The 22,188-nt window shown below is 43.4% G+C and overlaps 1 protein-coding gene across 1 annotated transcript in view; it reads left to right on the top strand.

Moving 5' to 3' along the window:
- Window positions 1-22,188, top strand: part of Cubn (cubilin) — a 208,076-nt gene that overhangs the window by 66,963 nt on the left and 118,925 nt on the right. Inside the window, exon 28 of the mRNA NM_053332.4 lies at window positions 12,990-13,140. Within this exon, the coding sequence (NP_445784.3) occupies window positions 12,990-13,140 (151 nt within the window). The remainder of the gene's footprint in view (window positions 1-12,989; window positions 13,141-22,188) is intronic.

Below are 22,188 nucleotides of genomic sequence, written 5' to 3'. Positions count from 1 at the left end.
ACCTACACTGTGGAAATTAAATGTTTATCATTAGTTTTTCATGTCATAATAGGTGAAACAGATGCTAGCGTATCACACAATAGTCTATCATGCCCTGTGTTATCTGTTGAGAGGGGAGGTTGACTGGTGCTCTGAAGGCAGGGAAGCAATCAGACTTTTTGGATAACCAGAGGAGACAAACCCGAGGAAAACCGGTATCCAGATATCATAAAGGTTGAGGATTGACAAGGAAATCTGGGTCTTCAGACCTGAAGGTGGATCATAAGAGACCTTCAGGGTGTCAATAGGAAGGTCATGAATTTCAGTGTTCTTCTTGAGGAAAGTCTCTCAAGGGCCAGATCAAAGAAATAGCATAATCAAATGGGTTCTTTTCATAGTGTAACATTTTCTTTATATGAATGTGTGGGTTTTTGTTTTTAATTTTGGTTTTTAGGGTTTTGTTTGTTTTGTTTTTCATCCAGAGTAGGTCTTGAACTCCTAATTCTTTTGTCTCAGGCTGATGGGTGTTGGGATTGCAGACAAATACCACCATCTTGTTCTCAGATCTATATTTTTTGAAGATGATTCTGGCTATTCAAATAATGTGGATATCCATTAATATGGGCTTGATGTAGAAAGTGGGAGGGATGGGACCAAGCTTTGTATTGCTGTGGAGAAAGAATGTTCAAACTAAGGAATTTTAAGAACATTCTAGAATTGCTTTCTAGACTCCTCTTCTCCCATACTCCTGGAGAGAGCTTAACAATGATGCTTGGCCATTCCTCTCAGGACATCTGAGGAAGATGGCGAAATGCCATCTGTGTTCCTCCAGCTGACCATCAGCTCGGCCCGGGAGATCTGTCTTCCTCCCCCAGGCAGAGAGCCAGGTTCTTCAGCAGCTCCCACAGCTCACTGTGGGTGGCCTTTGATTTCCATGTCCCCTTATTCCACATATGCAGCTCTGGCTAGGATTTTGACTTCTCTTTCTCTCTTGGAATCTGTTTAAAGACAAATGTTTTATCCAGTTAAAGTTTTTCTTTTCCCCATAACTTCTCCAATAAGGGAAGTGAAAAAGGATGTTTGTATGAGCACATAACTGCCAGTCACATGACCTTATAACTGCTTCCAGGCCGGACTCCAGAACCGTCTCTCAGTATCCAGAAATTCTGGTTTCAGTCTATTCGTCGTCTTCTTCAGTTCTCCACGGAAAATATCATTGGAAATGATATTTCTCTCTTGTGCTGCTGAAGAGCCCATCATTAGAATCAAATCTGTTCAAGTAGGCTTTAATCAAATCAGTTGAGCCTGCTGGTCATTGTAGAATGGTAAGAATAAAGCTTAGTATTCATCAAATATTCCCCAGCCAGAAGTGACTTGTAGGCATCGGGCTCCAGTGCGGTCCTGCTCAGTCCTCTCTATGCTACTCAGTAGAGCGTGACATTTCAGGAAGAAGACTCTAGAGCCAGTCAGCTTGAATAACCTTGGGTCGGTTGTTCAGTCTGCCTGTGCGTCGTTTCCCTCAGTAAGTAAGGTGGAACAGCCAAAGTAAATGAGCTAATAAGAATGAGAAGAGAGCCTAGCACACAGCACACAAATGCTCACCGCTCTTAGCGGTTCTAACCGAAGCCGAGCTCCTGAGAGCTCCTGAACCAGACACAGGAATCCATAGTGCGTCCGTCCTGCCGGCAGAGGGAATTACTGGTCCCTCCTTTGGTATTCATCCTTTTCTCCTTGCCATCTGTCTGCAGCCAGCTTCCTTAATGCCTCTTGGCACTTTCCACAGCTTATAAATGAGAAACGACAGCACCCATGCTCTAATCCACTGATTTAACCAAAGCTCTGTGAGGAACCAGAATGAAGGTGGGGTTCCATTGACACATCGAAGGTTTGCAAACTGTCATTATACCTTTAAAACCTGTTCTGTGGTTCTCTATAATCCATTAGTAGTGAATGAGTATAGTTGCTACAACCTAACAATTGCTTTTTAGAAAGAAAATTTTGGTGAAGGAAACAATAACGTTTTTACTTGAATAGTTGATGCATTTCACGATTCTACATTAATTACACCTACACACACCTCAGTCTGTGGAGCTCCACAGTAGAGATGGCAGCACTGACTTCATGACAGAGTTGCTAGGCATTTTGGCCCCTCCTAGTGCCATCATAGGACTTGTGCCCATAAACAGTGCATTACTATTCTAACATGAACAGAATCTCACAGATCACCGTCCAGCTCCTAGAGACTTCTGCACTAAGTCAAAAGCTATCTTTGAGACCTGAGGAGTTGTTTCAGTCACTAAAGTATTTGCCACACAAGCATAAGGATCTGCGTTCAGACTCCTCTGTAAAAATCTGGATGTGATAGTATACCTCACGTCTCTGTAACCCCAGCACTCGGGGGAGGGGTGTGGAAATAGGAGGATCCCTGGATATGGCCAGCCAACCTAGTTAAACTAGGGAGAAACTTTGTCTTAAAAAATAGAAAAGAGAGCAATTGAAGACACCCATGTTGATCTCTGGCCTCCACAGAGCAGCACACACGTGTGTTTAGACCCACGTGCTCTAGGAAATGCCCTCCACATATAAATACATACCTACCCCAAAAGCTATAGTCTACACAAAAGTTTTTCTCACTATGATTAACGGAGTTGTACACAGAATGTCCTCATGTGTGGATATCAGAGCTCCTTCCCTCTGCTTCTCAGCCTTCTTCTAAAAGCTTCCTCTGTCTGAGTCTGAGCAACCCAGCAATTGAAATCTTCCTTCCTGGTTAGAACAAAGCAGAGAAGCAGAAGAGGTTCTGTGTGTGTGAGCCACAGCGGCTCTGACTCTGAGCAGGAAGCTCCTCCTTGTTCACTTCCTGAGCAGATGAGCAGATGAGTCACGCTTCCTGGACTGTCCTTTAGAGGAAGTCAGAACTTTGCCATCTGCTTATAGCCCACCTCATAATAGGGCATCTGCCACTCACAAGTGAGTTTACGTACGCTCTATAGTCCAGACATTCAGCTTTTTGACTTGATAGCAGCTGGGAGAAGGGAGCTCTCTGCCAGGATAGTCTACATTCAGAACTTTGAAAGTATAGCAATGAAGCCGAGCTCTCTTATGTCATTAACCAACCCAAGATGCGTCTTAGGCGAAATGTGACTCTAAAATTGGTCTGGGCAAAATGTGATATTTTTAAATTATAAAAATGTGTGTGCTCTTTATTTTAATGTGATCAAAATTCTTTTTGAGCAGGGAGTGGTGGCATACACACACACAGACACACACACATACATACACGCACACAGACATATACACACACACACAGACACAGACACACACATACACACATACACACAGACACACACACACACAGGCACATACACATACAGACACACACACAGATACACACAGACACACACACAGACATACACAGATACACAGAGACACACACTGACACACACACACACAGACACACACACACAGGCACATACACACACACACACACACACACACACACACACTCCCAGAACTTTAGAGGTTGAGGCAGGAGGATTCATTTAAAACCAGACTGGCTTTCTAAGACCCCTGTCTTTGGGAGACGAAAAGAAAAAAAAAAAAAAAAAAAAAACAAGCTGCCCTTTTCTGACCATCTAACAATGAGAATTTTCAACTGATTAGTTTGCTATGCATAATGACACAGAGGTGCCAGCCTTCAGCAGACAGCCAGCCCTTGGTTCAAAAGAGCTATGGTTTCTGCTCCTCACATCCTCTCGGATTTGAAGCACAAGATCCAGATGAATAAGAACAAAACCTACCACAATTTACCAAACTACCTTTAAGCCACTTAAAAATCCCTTTACATGCACAAAGCTCAAAATTATTTCCCACAACACTTCCCACCTCTCTTTCTTCCACACTTAAGCAGGAAAGTCCGAGGCATCTGCTGTCATGCCTGCACACTGCACAGGGAGGACCATGCCTGCAGGCACACTGCACAGGGAGGACCATGCCTGCAGGCACACTGCACAGGGAGGACCATGCCTACAGGCACACTGCACAGGGAGGACCATGCCTACAGGCACACTGCACAGGGAGGACCGTGCCTGCAGGTATACTGCACAGGGAGGACCGTGCCTGCAGGCACACTGCACCAGAAGAAAATGCTGGTCTGCAGAATGAGTTTTAAATATCATGAATCCTAATTGTGAATTCTGGTTTAATTTTTTAAATGGGGACTATTCCCAATTGCAACATTAGAGACATTATATAATACATACATGCATACATACATACATACAGCATACCTGTACATATATACATACATACATACATATATACATATATACATACCTACATATATTAGCTTTTTAAGTTGGCTTGCAGAATAATCACTGCATTTTCATATCCAGTTTTATCTATCTTGTGGGCCACTCTTCATAGCTCTCCTCTGCTTTCCTTTTGCATATTAAAAACACTTTGATTTTAGCTCTTACTTAGCAGGCTTACTTTTTCTTCTGGAACTTGGGGGAAGAGGCAGGTGTGAGCACTGTAGGTCTCTATGGCTTAAGGATCCATGATTTTATTTTGTTCTATGAGCCAGGCTTTTATCTGTCCCAGAGTCCATCTGCAGCAGATGCTCAGGCCATTGGAAGGTACAATAATATATATTTAAACACTTAGTGTTTCACTACGGCAAGACAATTGAAGGCTGCAGCTTGTGGAACTGACCACTTATGTATCCACAGGACAGTGTTTCTGGCTCTCAAAGTCTTTCCCTTCTCCCTGGGGAGGGACTAGGCATTCACCACTCCATCAGTGGTCATAAAATCCAATATTTATAGATGTCCCTGGACTTCTGAAGACATCATTTTTATAATGAATTAGAATAATTATTAATAGTTACTTATGGAAAAGGATATACTCAGGATTAAAATGGTTTGAAAATAATGCTGGAACTGATTACTTTCTGTAACAACTTTTTAAGACAGATGTTGATGCTTGATTCTGAGCCGAGAGAAGAGATGTGGGAAATAGAACATTTTTACTGGGGCCAGCTGAGTGTCTGGAAGCCTAGAAGAGTATGTAATTCTAGCATAGGGAAAACATAGCTAAGACATACTTATATTATGATGCCAATAATTCTTCAGAGAGAATGTATTAAAAGTAGATTTATCTAATAAAAACACACACACATAGTCATTGCAGGAGATTGAGAAAACAGGAAAGCTTAGAGGAAACCAAAAGATTTAAATTGCACCACTACTAAGAATATTTAGTGGTGTTCATTGCCTGCTCTTTTTATGTTTATTTTATTTTAATATTCATAGATTATCTTATGCATTCTACCCTGTAATGACATTTTTCTATGGGGCGTATCTAGTGTGTGTGTTACTTTCCAAGTTCTCATCTTCACAGTGCAGCCTGCTGGGAGACGTTTAGGATCCTCTCTGAGATAAACATCTTTGTAGTTAAATGCTAGCCTACATTCATGGTTATGCATTGATTAAAAAAAAAAAAAAGAGGAAAGAAAACAAAACAAAAAACACAACCAAAAGACTGAAAATCAGCCTTTGTGCCTTCTAATGGAACTGATCCGTAGAAAGCAGAACTTAAAACCATAAAGGCAACAAGAGCAGGCTGAGATCAGCCAGCCCGTAGAGAGGCCACTGTGCCATCTGGATGTGAGCTAAAGTCCTAATTCAAAGTGATACAAAATAACTCAGAATAACTCAGAATGTGGCCGTCTGCTGGTCTGTCGCCGGCACGCAAAGCCTGGCATTATGGGAAACCATTGACTTTAGATGGGCGTTTCACATGCCCTGCCCCACCCTGGCAGCACGTGGCATCGTGGGTTTGCCCCACCCTGGCAGCACGTGGCATCGTGGGTTTGCCCCACCCTGGCAGTGCGTGGCATCGTGGCTTTTCCTGTAGTGAGGACATGTGTGTGGGTCCGGATGCTGGTGTGTGTGAGTCCCCAATGCTGCTGTGTGTGAGTCCCCGATGCCACTGTGTGTGAATCCCCGGTGCCGGTGCCGGTGTGCCGTGAGTGAGTGGCTGCACGTTCAGTTGGGGAGAGGCACCAAGGCCCCACAGAGCTGTGGTGGAGCACTGTCCGAGTGTGTCATGCACCCTCAGCCTTCAGCAGCATTTAGCTCCTCTACCTTCTGTAATTCAATGACGGATCCCACACGCCCTGGGTTTTCCCTGTTCCTAATGAGGACTCTGCATCAGTCTCCTACTCTGCGATTTTCGTTTGGCAGAATTACAGAAACATTCCGAAGCCTTTACATTTTAAAGTGACCTAGGAGGCTCTCATGCTTACTAAAATCATGTGTGTAAAATTAACAACATTCGTGAGGGCTGACTCCTGCGCTTGGGCTCTAGCTCAGAGGTGGGGTTCCTTCCCAGCCCACACAATACCCTGGCTTCTACAGCACCGGAAATACAATGAGTCAGTACCATAGGCATTCTGCAGTTGTGGTTTTCGGGGGAGAAATAAACAGGTGTTTGAAGAATTCTGCATCTTCTGCCCTCTTGAGTTCCAAGGCTTAAGCAGCAGGAGGCACACCATAGGACAGTGAGGAGAAAGGTCACTAAAATAAGGAACAGCACATTACTTTGGCACATCCCGTGCCTTCTCACCTCACTGTGCTAGCCTCAGCAGCTCCTGATGTCCTCTCCCTTGTTGGGCTATCCTCTACCATGATGGACCCGCACTTCTTCACCTCCTGCACGTATACTTAACTTCCCTCCCCACACTCAGGGTGATTTGCATCTGGCTGTCCACCCAGAATGTCAGGGAGGACTGCAGTCACAACTCAAACCCAGGTTACCATAGCAACAGGATGCAAGCAAGGGTTCTCCATCTCCAGGCTTGATTCATTTCTTCCCTCCCTGCTCAGCCAGTGATGGTGGTTCTGTAAAGTGTTAAACGTGAGTCAGCCTCAGCTGTCTAGACTCATATGTCATTGCACAAAGCTACTTCTGGGTGGCTTCTTTAGTTAAGAAAAGAAAAGGAGTGTTCCCTTTATATCAGACCAAAAATTAGAAGAACACTTCAAATGAATTTCCTTGTCGCCTTGTAGTTTTCTCATTTGCCAGAAAGCTGTTAGTACCATGGCATACCAAACATGCACATTCATAGAGTTCAAGACGTTAAGTAATTTCTACAAGACTGTGTGCTAGGCAGAGTCCCTGTAGCCAGACTCTGACCAACTCTGCCCATCTTCTATGAATGCCCCATCAAGGAAATGACTTGGTCGCTTCCATCAATGCTTGACTTCAAAGAGCCCATCTAAGGGCTCCTGGACAGAGATCACTCATCAGCTTCATTGTATTGACTAGCGTTTCCCTTCATATATAGAGAGAGGAATCTTTGCTGGCCCCTGCAGGTTCTTCTCTAAGTGCTTTAACTTATTTCAGTCACGTTAAAAAAAAAAGAAAAAAAAAGCTTCAGACGTGAAACAGTTTTCCTTGGATTCCAAGCTTTCTATATAGCAGGATTTGATGAAAAATTCCCAGTTTAAACGGTATCATACCAGAAAGGCGTAATTCACCTTCCATGTCTTATATCCAATCTTCTGCAACTGAGAAAATGAAGTTTACTTCTAGACACTCTTCGAGAGAATAAGAAAAACAATACTGTTGATTGTGGTTAATGGTTCGGTGGTACGGTAGATGCCTACAGTGGCAAGATTCTGGGTTTGAGCTCCAGAATCAAAAAGAGAAGAAAATGAAAAGGAAAGTTAATGCATAAAGAATGAATTCCGTGCTAATCAGAAGTTGAAAGGTCTGCTTTGGTTTTAACATTCCCGTGCTAAAAAGATTTAGGAGAATGTCAATCTGTTCATCTATTCTCATGTGACAGACCAATTAATTACCATTTTTACTCATTATAGTCACAGAATTTCAAAGTCACAAAAGAGAGTCATTAAACAACTCAAAGTAGAAGCCCTTGAAGAACACATTTCTGTCCTTAACGGTTCTTGGGTTTAGTGAAGGGAGGACCTGCTGAGGCCCAGGTCAGAAAACATGTTGTACACAGCTCCACTCAGTAAGGCTGTGATTTCCAGGTTTGAAAGTATCCACAAAGCCAGAGGACCTTGTGGTTGGTTGGTTGGTTGGTTGGTTGGTTGGTTGGTTGGTTTTTAAAGACAGGGTCTTTCTACATAGCCATGGCTGTCCTGGAACTCAGGTCAACCAAGCTAACCTCAGACTCACAGAGATCCACCGACCTCTGCCTCCTGAGTACTGAAATTGAAGATCTATGCCACTGTGTCTGAATGCTAGGGCATTTTAATCTCCAGGGCCAGTGAGATGGTTCAGCAAATGCAGGCACCAGTGCTACAAAGCTGGTGACTTGTGTTTGATCCTTAGATACTGTGGTAGAGAGGAGAATTAATTCTTGAACACTGTCCTTTGATGTCTATTATGCACTCATACACACAGGACCCCATACAAACACCCTTCACACACATCTACATGTAACATTACAAATTAAAAACAAACAAAACCAAATCAACCAACCAAAACAAAACCCATCTTACTGGGCCAGTGCACACATGCTAAGCTAAGTTCAATATCCAGAACCCACTTAGTAGAAGGAGAAAATGGATTTCCGAGAGTTGTCCTCTGACTTCCACATGCTGTCTCACTTGCATCCCTACACATAAGTCATAATCAAACACACTAAGAACAACAGGCGAAATTTTAAGAGTCATTAATACCACAATAACTGGGTCCTCTCTGTCAGTTGCTGACATACTGTATGTGTCTTTAATTTCATATCACCTGCTTCTGTGGCCCTTAATATTGAGAGGGGCCTGTGAATCATTTCATACTGTAATTGACATCTGACGTTACTAATGTTTTCTGTGTTTGTAACCAGATTGTCAAACACGCAGGAAGTAACCAAGTAGCCGGGCGGTTTGGGAAGTGAATTCCCTTCCTGTGTGTCCGGAGAAGGGCTGGGATGAACTGTGTTCCTAAGAGACCAACTGGCATTATTGAACACAAACAGCCTTATGATACACAGTATCACATTTGAAATGTGTTTGATGGCTAACATGGCAAAGTGAGAATCGTTTCAAGTATTTTATTTTTAAAAAGACCTGCGGCGACACAAACCAGAACTCATATTCAGGGTGACAAAGCCTCATCTGTAGTTTCTTGTTTCCCTTAAATGAGTTCAGAACTTCTTGATGGTTCTGTGGAGTGGATCTCAGGCTTGGCGAAAGCAGAAGAAATCATAGTTTTAACAGACACAAACCAGGAAGCTTTCTGGTCAGGGCTATGAGTCACTGTTGGAATGTCCTGTGGTTAACATTCTGCCTTGAAAACAGAATCAAGAGCAGAAAGACACCACTGGTTTCCATGGTGACCAGTATTTGTATACTTTGCAAAGTGACTGTTACTTTTTGTGTGGTGTGTTTACTTGGGAATGGATTGTGGAGGTGATATTAGCCATCCGTGTGAAGACAAACTAACAAACAAAAATCCAATTTAATTAAATGTAAATGTTAGAAGGACTTAAAATTGAAGGAGCCGGGTGGGATGTACCCCCTCTTCCTAGTAGAAGTATCGATGTGCAGTAATTAGTTTATTAATTTATTTGACATTTCATTTATTTCAAATGTGCCCACTTGATGTTTATTGTAATGCGCCATTCCATTCTTCCCAAAGGATAAGAGCATTTAGCTTTCATTTATCAGTGTTTCCACACAGCCATCTTCTTGTCTAACTACCCCGCCCAATACCACTCACGATGTGCTATTTTAAGACCCCTGGTTTCTGGCATTTTGGGGCTCTCCGTGAGTGGAAAAGATCCCATTAGACGGAAGAAAACATACCGTCTATATCATTTAAAATGTCACAGCTCTTAGTTTTGGGGAGGAAAATAATGCACTATAATGTATTATAACACATAATGACCTTGTGCAGAATCAGACCATGGTCCCAGCTCGCAGCTACCCAGTGCTGACTACAATCTACCAGGTAGAGGGTGCTTTAAACACAAAGGGGTTTAAGTTTTGCAAGTTGAAGTAATTTTAGCTTTTGGTCACTAAACCACAACCCAAAGTTAGGATCTCTTGGGTTTAAAGACTGAGCTGAAAGACTTGCTTATTAATTCAGTATTTGGTGACAGTATATTTATTTTTGCATTTAGTTTCAAAGTAGACTGCGTGCAATAAAAATTATGAAAACCCTGAAACTGAGACAAACATTCTGTTAGACAGTGATTCAGGAGCATTCCTGGTACAGCCTGAGAGCACTCACAGCACATCCTGGGAGCACTCACAGCACAGCCTGGGAGCACTCACAGCACATCCTGGGAGCACTCACAGCCTGGGAGCACTCACAGCACAGCCTGGGAGCACTCAAACACAGCCTGGGAGCACTCACAGCACACCTTGGGAGCACTCAAACACAGCCTGGGAGCACTCACAACACACCCTGGGAGCATTCACAGCACAGCCTGGGGGCACTCATAGCCCACCCTGGGAGCACTCACAGCCCACCCTGGGAGCACTCACAGCACACCCTGGGAGCACTCACAACATACCCTGGGAGCACTCACAACACAGCCTGGGAGCACTCACAGCACAGCCTGGGGGCACTCACAGCACAGCCTGGGGGCACTCACAGCACAGCCTGGGGGTACTCACAACACAGCCTGAGGGCACTCACAGCACACCCTGGGAGCACTCACAACACACCCTGGGAGCACTCACAGCACAGCCTGGGGGCACTCACAACACAGCCTAGGAGCACTCACAACACACCTTGGGAGCACTCACAACACACCCTGGGAGCACTCACAGCACAGCCTGGGGGCACTCACAGCACAGCCTGGGGGCACTCACAACACACCCTGGGAGCACTCACAGCACACCCTGGGAGCATTCACAGCACAGCCTGGGGGTACTCACAACACAGCCTGAGGGCACTCACAGCATAAACTGGGGGCACTCACAACACACCCTGGGAGCACTCACAGCATAAACTGGGGGCACTCACAACACACCCTGGGAGCACTCACGGCACACCCTGGGAGCATTCACAGCACAGCCTGTGGGTACTCACAACACAGCCTGAGGGCACTCACAGCATAGATTGGCTTTATCTTGCCTCCACCTCCAGCTTAAGGTGATAGAGCCCAAGACTGGAGGAAAGAGCTTTGGTTCTTGTCTCTTCTGGTTTTCTTATTATGTTTGTTTTCTTCCTTCCTTCCTTCCTTCCTTCCTTCCTTCCTTCCTTCCTTCCTTCCTTCCTTCCTTTCCTCTTCTTTCATTCTCCTTTGCCTGGCTTCTGTCAACATGGTGTCATCAGACTTTGCCTTGCTTCAACAAGACACCATGTCCAAAAGCAACTCAACTACAGTTCCACATCATAGTCCTTCACTGAGGGAAGTCAAGACAGGAACCTAGAGGAAGGAACAGGAAGCAGGGGCCACAAAGGAATGCTGCTTATTGCCTTGCTTTTCATGGCTCTTTTAGCCTGCTTTCCAATAGTACCCAGGAGCACCAGCCTAGGTGTTGCACTGCCCACCATGAGCTGGCCCCTCCCACATCAGTCATTCATTAAGATAATGCCCCAAGGGCTCAACCAGAAGCCAGTCTGCCAAGGGCATTTTTAAACTGAGGCTCCACCTTCCCAAATGTCTCAAGGTTGTGTGAGATTAACATAAAGCCAGCAGTTGTATGCTAGAAACCTGACAAGAAATACATGCTTTTTAAGCAAGAGTATTTGCAAAACAGAAACAAGAAAGGTAAGGTAATGAACCTGGAAAACGAACTCTATCACAATCCCCTTACTTAAAAAATTATGGACTTAGTACCAAGCAGTAAACGGCATATTGGACTCTGCTTCTCATTTTAAACCTCTGCTGACCATCCCCACAGCCCTCTGGCAGGAAGAGCAACTGCTTGAGAATTTGATGGGGCAGGTCAACATTCAGAAACCTGGGATTTATTATAAGCTTGAACAAGGCGATACCTAGGGTCCCCACTCTACAGGATGACCACAAAGTGGTCCAAAAGTGATCATTTCCTTTACTGCAGGAAATGATTAGACGGATACTTGAAATTGTTTGATCCCAATTTTTATCTAACTATACAGAAGTAGTAGGGCAGATTAAGTTCTTAAAGTGTATGGGTTCGTGGCAGAAACCAATGTGTCCATTCACTGGTGCTCTATTGGAGTCTTGCTGTCAGAGTGCTCTGCTCCTAACAGTGAGGAACAGGAAATCCAGGAGTGCCCTGTGCCCTTAGGAAACTTGCAGTCACAGGGGTAAGAGGATGCGGTGTGCATCACCAGGAAGGGCGGGGATGTGACAGACTGCCTAGTGACACAGTGAAAAGATGAGAGTCACTAGGCATGATGGCTCAACCCTGTAAGCCCAGCACATGAGAAGTTGAGGCAGGTCAATTGCTATAAGCCATGCTTGCTTGCATAGTAATTTTTAAGCCTGCCTAGGTGAGCAAAAAAAGCTGAGAGTGGTAGGATGATAGGGCTCTTGGAGAGCACAGAAGAAGGGAAAATCTACGCAGGGACAACATAGCCTGTAAAGAAGAACAATCAGAGGCCAGGCATAGTGGCCTTTAATCCTACAGTTGGAAGGCAGGAACATGTGTATCTCTGTGAGTTTAAGGCTAGCCTGGTCTACAGAGTGAGTTCCAGGTCAGCCAAGGCTATGTGGAAAGAATCTCAAACAAAACAATAACAACAACAAAAGAACCACAAGGAAAATCAATAGTCCAGGAAGTCCATGTGCATATTTTCTGATATTATCCATTTTGTTATTACAGGCAGCTCATTCTAAGGTAACTGGAATAAAGTGATATAGGTGGACTGCAGGGGGATTCAGAGGAAATCTGATGGTCTGCCACATGAGGAGGCCACAATCTGAGGCATTCCTTTTTTCCTAAGTGAAAAGAGAAAGGTCCTTTTCCTGAAAAACTAATGTATGCGCACAAACAAAAACCATGTGCAATGTTTTACTCGTGGAAATGTCTCTTTGATTTCAGCTCTATGATGGACCACAATGGATGGGACGCTACTGTGGAAATAACATGCCCCCACCAGGGGCTACAACAGGCTCCCAACTCCACGTACTGTTCCATACAGATGGGATCAATTCTGGGGAAAAAGGATTTAAGATGCAGTGGTTCACTCATGGTAAGCACCTCGTTGATCTCGCTTGCATTAATAATTGTTATGTGGCCAAGAATTCCTTCCTTACCAATTCCATCGTCAGAAACGGTGGCAGCAGCAAATAATGAAAGCAAAGTAGTAACCTAGAGCTAGGCTTCAGAGAACCTACTGAGAATTCCAGGAGATAAATTTTGCTGGCGTTCCGAGAAGCAATGAAGCTAAAGTAGAAGAGATTCGGGTCACTGCTTGAGCAGGCGGAGTGATAATCTGCCTTAGAGCAGACACATTACATGGTGGTGACGTGTGAGTGTCCAGGTACCACAGAAGAGAAAAAATAACCTAAGGCTCATCTTGATATTTGTCAGAGAAAGAATGATCAGGACAATATAAAGAATGGGAGTCAGAAAGGTCAAAGAGAAAAGCAAGGACCAGGGTGAGAAAAACAGTGAGAACAGATCATTTGAACTGGATGCAAGAATCCAGGGTTGTGGATTGTGTGCTAAACAGAGTAGGGACATACTGCAGACCACCTACAAACCAGTGGTTGAGGAGAAGGTGGAAATAATTACTTCCCTAAAACTTGTTATTAACGAGAGTCATGAGACTTCAAGATTCATCTGCTGCAGGTCAATCTACAGGATGATGCTCCCAGAGCAACGGTTTTTAAAATGTGGCCCTCAGGAATGGCAGTAGTGCAAGAACTTTTCAGAAATGGGAATTCTTAACCCCTACCCCACGTCTAAAGGAGTTCTCAACCAGACAGACATGGTGTTAGGACTCACGGTGAATGTCAGTAAATAGAGGAGAGGTAGTTACAGTGATATACCAGAGATCTAATAGATACCTAAAATGCAATCCTTCTGGTAAAATCAGTGGTAAAGGCTGGTGAGATGTCTCAGTTGGTAAAACATTTTCCTTACAGCTATAAGAGTAGTTAAATCACCGAACCCAAACCATGCCCAGTAATGTGCTCCTATAACGACCAACAGAACCATGGCGGTCACTGACCACCTAGGCTATCCTATTGGCAGAGTTCTAGATCAATGAGAGACTTTGCCTTAAACAAAAGGTGGAAAACCCCTCAGGACCAATACTCACCATTGTTCTTAGAAGTCTACCTACAGATGCACAGTGCATATATGCCCCTGGCATGAGCATACACATGTAAATGCACACAAAAATAGACACACAGAGAGTGGCAGTGGGATGTGTGTGTGTGTGTGTGTGTGTGTGTGTGTGTGTGAGTGTATGTGTCCGTCCATCCATAATTAAGTATGAGAGAAAGAGAGAGAGAGAGAGAGAGAGAGAGAGAGAGAGAGAGAAAACACATGAAGCAGAGGTACTTAAGCAAGCACGTGAGCATTTGAGACTTGAGATTTATTGACATTATACCCCTCCCATATAAATCTCAGAGAATTCCCAATTGTAGATCCCTTATTTATTAGAGTGAAAGCCTTTCTGCTTGTGATGGAATTATATACTAATGAACCTACTATAAGGTGAAAATATTTAGTCATGTCATGTGTCTAACTTGACCAATATCATTATTGGCCTAACCTACTTTCAACATGCTCAAAACACTTAGGTAACCTACAATTGGTAAACTGTATGAAGCCTATTTTATAAAGTAGCAAAAAGTATTTCATATGAAATTAAAATTTCAAAATATGTTTTTCCCTGATTGGTTATCACATTCAGTCATCTGAAGGTAGGAATTGTCTCTGTAAGAACATTAGATGCTCTTCTGATATTGGGCACTTCAGGTTAAGTACTTTTTTGTTAAAATCTGAATGTATACTTCTCCATTTTCAAGTATCGAGTGGCAATCCACAGGGCCACTGGTAACTTGAAACACAGACTATGATTCTCAAAAGTAGAATAAAGAGATTCTACTTTTAAAGAGATAAAGTGGTCAATCATGTAGAATTTCTGATGTTCCTCTTCATCATGTGAGTTTTAAACTTATATTGGTCGCTGTATTAATTGACTGGGTTGATTTATCTCCCCAGTATATTGTGTTTCCAGTGTCTTGCTGTTCAGCAGTATTGTGATTCTAAGTAATCTAGAGATGGTCTGGAAAGACATAAAACAAACAGGAAAAAATTGAAAAATGGCCCTGGAAATACTCTCTAGAACAGTCATTGTATTTAGTTTTGCAATGACTAGGATTCAAAGTCAGGGCCTCACACATGCTGGGCAAGTACTCTAATGATCAGTTGCATCCTCAGCCCTCGCTGGCAAGTCTTGTAAATATGGAGAAGTGAGGCACACCAATTGGAATCTCTAAGACTCTCTCTGTGGAACGATAAGGTTACTATTATCTGTAATTCAGTTTTGGGAGCAAGACAAAATGGCGTCGGACTTGGTGAAATAAAATGGTAGAAAGACAGAATTCCCAGAGCCCAGAGAATCCTGCTAAGGAGTTCAAATCACATAATGTGCTAAGTAAGTTTAAATGGCACTAGGATGGCAGGAAGGGTCCCTGAAGGAGACACTTTCTGCTTCAAAGATCTAAAGGGCCTATGCATGGAAGTGTCTTGGGCCAAAGGCCTTGGAATGTGGTCCTCAGTCAGGTACACATAGGAATTGTCTAGGAGTTTAAACACGGAGAACCCTGAGCAATGGAATTCTATTGGTTAGTGTTTGACCGTTGCCACTTTCAAGCCCTGCAGTCAGGTTGGAAGAATGAAGCGATGCTGGCAGTACTTTTGCTAGCTGATCTCTTTAGTTAAGAAGCTACTCACCCTCCCTGCCAGGCTGTTCTAGCCATTCTGGCTAGAGGTCACCCGTAAAGAGCTCGCTTGATGAGATGGTCATTAGTGCCTACACTCAACTTACTGTATCACTGGGTTCTTCTAGCCAATATGCCAAGCCCTCTGTTGAAAGCTCTAAGGTTTTGTTGAGCCAAGATTTTTCTTTCATTTCTTTTTGGAATATGTCTTCTTTCAAGAGAGTCAAAGACACCCTCTGTTCATTTTCTTTTCCTGTTTACTATTGCAAAAATTTTCCCCCATTTGCTGAAACTTTGCTAAGTTCTGAGACAGAGTTATTTTACTAATTAGGACAAAAGTTCAAAAAAAATTTAACTCTGTACTACCCACTGTACGTAAATGGTACTTGACAATAATCTTCCGGAAGGAGATCATGAGCAGTTTAAATCAATATAAAACAAATTGCTATGTACATTGTATGTTCTATATCTTACCTATGTAACTTGAGATGGCTTGAGAGGAGGAGGAGTTGACCTAGTAAGCATCGGGCAGAAGGTCTTCACTGGGAATGGTACCCTGATTAGTTATTAAAGGAAAACTAAAGTCTAAGCTGTCATTCTGTTTACTAAAGCTAGGGACACAGAGAGTCCTATGCTATGACTAGGGACACTGAAATGGTTTAATTCCTACATCCACTGCAGTAAAGGGAAGACATTAAGCATGCAAATGAATATGCACAATCAAATCTTATTAGGGATGAGGGAACACACAGAAAGAGATTGGGTAGGATTGGAACAGATGGGTGGGCAGGCAGGGAGGCGGGTGGGTGGGTGGTGCAGGCAACCTCTGAACTAAAACTTGAAAATTAAGCAAGTGCTATCTGGCCAAATAGGGGAAGGGAAAGGAAAGACCCCATGGTACAAGGAATCAGGGGGAACAAGAGAATCAAGATCAAAAGGTAAAGCTCTAGAGACTAGAAAGTCCAGCTGTGACTACCACAACTGGCCCCATAAGGCAAACTCAAATCATAGGGGCCACAGTGTCTTTCTCCATGCAAGTTCTTTATACTTCATAGAAACAGGTCTAGGGATCCCCTAGGACAGAGAAACACAATAAATTGTGGGTCTCAAAGTATAAGATGCGATTAAAAAAAAACGCACACTAAACATAGTCATGTGTCACTAAACAAACAGGTCATGTTTCAAGCAATGCATTGCTGTTAGCCTGTTTCGTCATTGAGAGCATGACAGAATTCTCACACACTTACTAAGATTGCTACAAGGTCACCCGGTCACCTGCTAGTCTCTGGGACTACCCACGTCCGTGCTGCCCATCCATGACTTAGCTTCATTCTGTAGCATGTGGCTCTCGGTCTTCATGTGCAAAACCGATACTCTTACCCATGTTTGTGTGTGCATGAACGCATACAGTGCATCAGCAGATAGCATTTAAAGCTGAGTCTGTATTTTCCCCCCCTGGGTTTCCGCTCAGAATCCAATCACATGAAGCCCCTCTGTCTCCTTTCCACACATGCCATCAGAGCGCAGCCAACACTTGCTTGCAGAGCCCGGAGCTGACAGTGACGTCATATCCTGAGCTCTGTGGCTCAGGAGCCCTTACACACTTCATTCATTTTACTCAGAGATAAATAAACTCGTTTACCCAGCGTGCCTCTTGGTCAACAGCACAAATCTTCTCTCTACTTTGAGAAAATGGACCTACAAGTGAGCTTTCACTGTGGGTCCGTTTTGAAAGTGGCTCTGTAGATGCAAAATGAAGCCCACACTGCAGTGCCTTTATGCAGATCTTCAAAGAGAATCCCACCCTAGAAATAAAGAAATGGCCACAGTAGTCCTGCCTGGCTAATCGGTTCACAGGATTCAGCATTGACAGCATTGTTCAGAAGATGAATTCTATCCTGGGAGCCTTGGTCTGGGCTGTTGAAGGGTATATAGAACTTCCCATAAGTTGTGTGAATAGAAGCCCCCTGCCAGCTGCACACACCCCTCCTCCCTTCCCCTGCAGCTCCCTCAGGCCTCCTCTCCCTTGGCAGTGGAATATCGCATACAAACAAGGTCAAGGAGCTTTGTGAGCCCAGAGTGACATTTGCAAAGGCAGCAGGGCCCTTTAGCTAGGGAACCAGCAGGGGAAGAGCTAAGTGGCAATGTGATCAGGAGGTGATGTCACCGTGGACTTCCACAAAGGAAAGTGTGGCCTTTTCTCTGGGGAGATAGATGACATCATCCTCCCAGATGGGGGCCACTGCATTCTATTTCCTTTTTAGTTGTTAATGAGATTTCTTCGACTCTAGAGCTCTTAGAAGTTGGCTTGGGAGAACATTTTAAAACATTTTTCAAGACCTTCTGTGAGTGACTGGGTCCAAAAGATAATGCCTCCCAGGCTAACTGGACATTCAGCCCACACCAAGGACTTCTCAAACATTCGCTTTCGGGATGCTGGCCAGGAGCCTCTACAGTGTCAGCCATGTTTTCTTTCAACCTTCATTCCTGATCTTTGGGACAGTCAGTAGTTTGTGGCTACTGTCAGTCTTTCTGGAGAATTCCTTTTAATTCGACACTTTTATTTGATTTTGGTCACTTAGAGTTGTAAGCTTCGGTTTCTGTGAACAAGTTTTCAATGCTGTCCATTTCTTAGTGAATCAGCTGGGTAGATGCAGAGGGACGGCTCACAGCATCCCTGTCTTAAAAGGAAAAATTCTTATTTAAAATATATTGATGACAGGCATCCTAGCGTAGCCCAGGCACATGCAGTGCACAGGAAATATTTAGAATAGCTCAGTATCAAATGCTATGAATAAAAATTAGAAGATGTCTTGAAAGGCTCTGTAGGGGGCTGGCTGATAATGAACAAGAGGTTGAAAACTGCTAAGCAGAGCACGTGGATAGAAATTAAGGTAGGGCTGGCTGTCCAACTGGTGAAAGACAAATGCAGAATGCTAATAATTTTTCCTGCCACCAGGGAAAGACTACAGAGTTTTCTCTCTGTTGCCAGGGATGGACCTCAAGGCTTTGTGTCTGCTGAGCAAGTGCTCCATAACTCTGCTACAGTACACCCCCAGTCCCCAGAGATGGAATTTTATTTTGAGCTCTAGGACTATGGTTGTATAAGGACATGTAGTGACTTGCACAGAGGTACATTTTGTAGTTGGAGCATTGGTGCTGGGGCTGTCTTTCATAGGCACACAGAAACAATGATCGGAAAACCCCTATGAAGAAATGGCTCAGAAGTTAAGTGCACTGGCCGCTCTTGCAGAGGACCTGGGTTTAGTTCCTAGCGCCCATTGGCATCTCACAACAGCCTATAACTACAGCTCCAGTTGATCCAGTGCTCTCTGGCCTCTGTAGATGTCAGGCCTACACACATACACATTCCTACAGGCAAATAAATTACTCATACACATAAATTCAAAATAAAACTATATATATGTACATCTGCACATACACACACACACACACACACACACACACACACACACACACACACATGCACATAGGTAAGATATACAGAAATGCACACAAAGAACAGAGACAGACCAAGAGTGACTAGTTGGTGATACAGACTGCCCTGTAACAGATTCTAATACATAAATGCCACATTTTCTTTCCCTGATACTTTTTTCAAAGTTACAGTGTGGAAATCACATCATTTAGGTTTTCATGTTTGAACATTATTTTGAAACCTTTTTTAATTATTTCATGATCACTCCTTTGTGTCTGTCTCGAGGCACGCTTCTTCATGGTGTTCGCAATGACAGTGATTTCATGAGTTGCGGTCGGCAAAGATCCAATAAATAAAACCGGCCCGTGCATCCGACACTCTCAGAGAGCCTTTCCTCTCGGTTGGTGATGGAATTACTTTCAGGGTGACACTTCCTGCTACGCTGTAACAAGTATAGCATCAGAGAAGAGAGAGTGCACAGCAGCCCCTCTGCCTCTAATGGGCCCTCACTTGTGATCAAGGTACCTCGCTCATGCACCAAACCTGTAGGCAAGTGATTGGAAAAGAAGAGAAAAGCAATGGAGTCCTGCCACTGTTTTGTGGTTACAGTGTGACATAAGTTCTGTTTGCTTTGGACAGAGATTTAAGGGAATACAAAGGAGAAGCCACTAGTTGTGGTCATACACAGAGGTCGTTGTTTAATGGCTCACTAAATCTCCCCTCAGATTTTCGCATACCGTACACAAAAAATGTGTGTTTCTATTTTGCCCACTTTTGATGTTTTGGACTTCTATCTTTGTGCTCCTTGAAAACATTTTTAGGGGTGGAGATTAGAAATGAATACTGCCTTAGTATAGAGCCATGTTCAGAGTTTTGATTATGGTTCTGTAGCTGACTTTTGATTTTTTGGCAAATTCTCTGTTGTAGCTTTGTTCAAAACGAGTTCTAAATGAATGAAGCTAATTTTTTTAAAAAAATCTGTTTACCCAGGCACACATCAGTGCCTGCTTGCATTTCTAGGGGTCTGAGCAAGAGGCCCACTTGAGCTCATGGGTTTGAGATCAGCCTGGGCAATGTAGAGTGATCTTGTCTCAAAAAGAAAGAAATCTGTTTGCCAATAATCCCACTATTGGGATAATTTTCTCAAAAACAGTTTTGCATCTCACTTTGCCTCAGGCTCAAGAGTTTCCTTGGCCAGCTCTGCGAGCAAATGCAGTGGAGCACATGTGTAGATCTCTCACAAGGCATGGAAAAGCAAGGTCTCTTTTTATTTGTATTTGTGTTTTGTACCCTTGACAATAACAGTAACTGCACATACACACAACCCACAAAGTTGGCCTGCATTTAGTGTTGGCTCTGAGTCTGTGGCCGGAGCCTTTAGGACCTTATAGCTCAATTCCCACGTTGCCACTGTTTGAAACCGTCTGAGGGCTATTTTCCCTACTGCTCTCTCAAACCGTTATAAAACAGGGGAAAAAAATAACCCTCAAACAATCATGACCTTCCAAAATCATATGTTGCACAATTTAAAATAGTCCTTGATTGGGGGCCAAAGGGAGAGTTTTCTCCAATCTTCTGTTTGTGTTCCGGTTCCCTAGCAACCGCATCCCTGATAGAAATTGCACATTCTTTCCAGGAGATTCCCCACTTTTTTAATGCAATATGAAAAGGAAAGCTATTTCTTTTCAATTTCAAAATGGTAACAAGCACAAAGGACCTGACTCTCCCGGGACAGACACTGATCTTTTCCTGTATCTCTGAACCAGTACATACCTCCAGATTAGTTTTATTTGACTGCTGCTGTGAGCTCAGAGAACACGCGGTCTTCCTCTCACCAGTTAGAGTCTCTGGTGCGGGACAGACGACGCTATTGAAGTCAGTAGAATTTTATATTGTGCATGTATGTAGTGAGAGATACAAAATCATTATATGCTTTTCCCTTTCTTTATATAAGCTAAACGATATAAAGTTAATCACCTAAGGATAACTTCTAGCTCTGTCTTTAGGAATTTTTTAAGCATTTTATTTACTTAGAGTGCTCACTTATTTATGTGCATAGTGTGTAAATGTGCATGCCACATATGCATGTGGAGGTCAGAGGTCAAATTAGACCAATCATCTCTCTTCATCCATCACGTCAACTGTCAGCAAACCTTTAACTGTCCGGTCACCTCTCTGCCAGTAAATCTGTCTCGGGTTATTAATTCTGACAAAGCAAATTACACTGGCCTGTGAAAATTGAATTAAAATATATTGAATTAATATATTGAATTAAAATATTAAAATATTTAGTGCGCTGACCTTACTGGCATTTAGCTTATTGTCCCTCTTGGGTTGTTATTTTAAAAACAATAACTTCAGTGTCCTCGGTACTTTAAAATATTATCTCCTATCTCATTCTAAGACTTCTGGGAGGGAAGTAACATTGTCTCATAATGGAGATAAAAATGACTGAGAAAGGCACCTTCAAGACATTAAGTAACTAACTCAGACTCAGAAGTCCAGAGACGGTGGGATCAGCACAAAGAAACCTTTGGTGTCAGACACCAAAGTCTGTGCTTTAAGTAGTGGCCTGCTGCCTGAAATCAGCAAGTTCCCCCACAAGTTCCCTTGTGAAGAGGTGATATCACCCTGTGGTCCGAAGACGTCCAAAGCTTGAGGTAACTAATTTTATGAATGAATTTCATAACACTAAACGTTTAAAAGAAATCTAGAGAATCTTTCCCAGGGAAGTCATGTTCCTGTCTCAAGGGTTCCTCAGAAGTTTACACCATTCATTCTTTCTCTCTTCAGTTCAAGCAGCAAGAAACTGGGGAGTCCTGCCATGAGGTGTGAGCACATTGTCAGACAGAGGACTAGCTCAAAATAGCTCATGCCTGTCCACCTTTCTGCATAATGTCCG

Source organism: Rattus norvegicus, chromosome 17, assembly GCF_036323735.1.
Source record: "Rattus norvegicus strain BN/NHsdMcwi chromosome 17, GRCr8, whole genome shotgun sequence".
Taxonomy (NCBI): Eukaryota; Metazoa; Chordata; class Mammalia; order Rodentia; family Muridae; genus Rattus; species Rattus norvegicus.
This window is presented reverse-complemented; position numbering and strand designations above follow the sequence as displayed.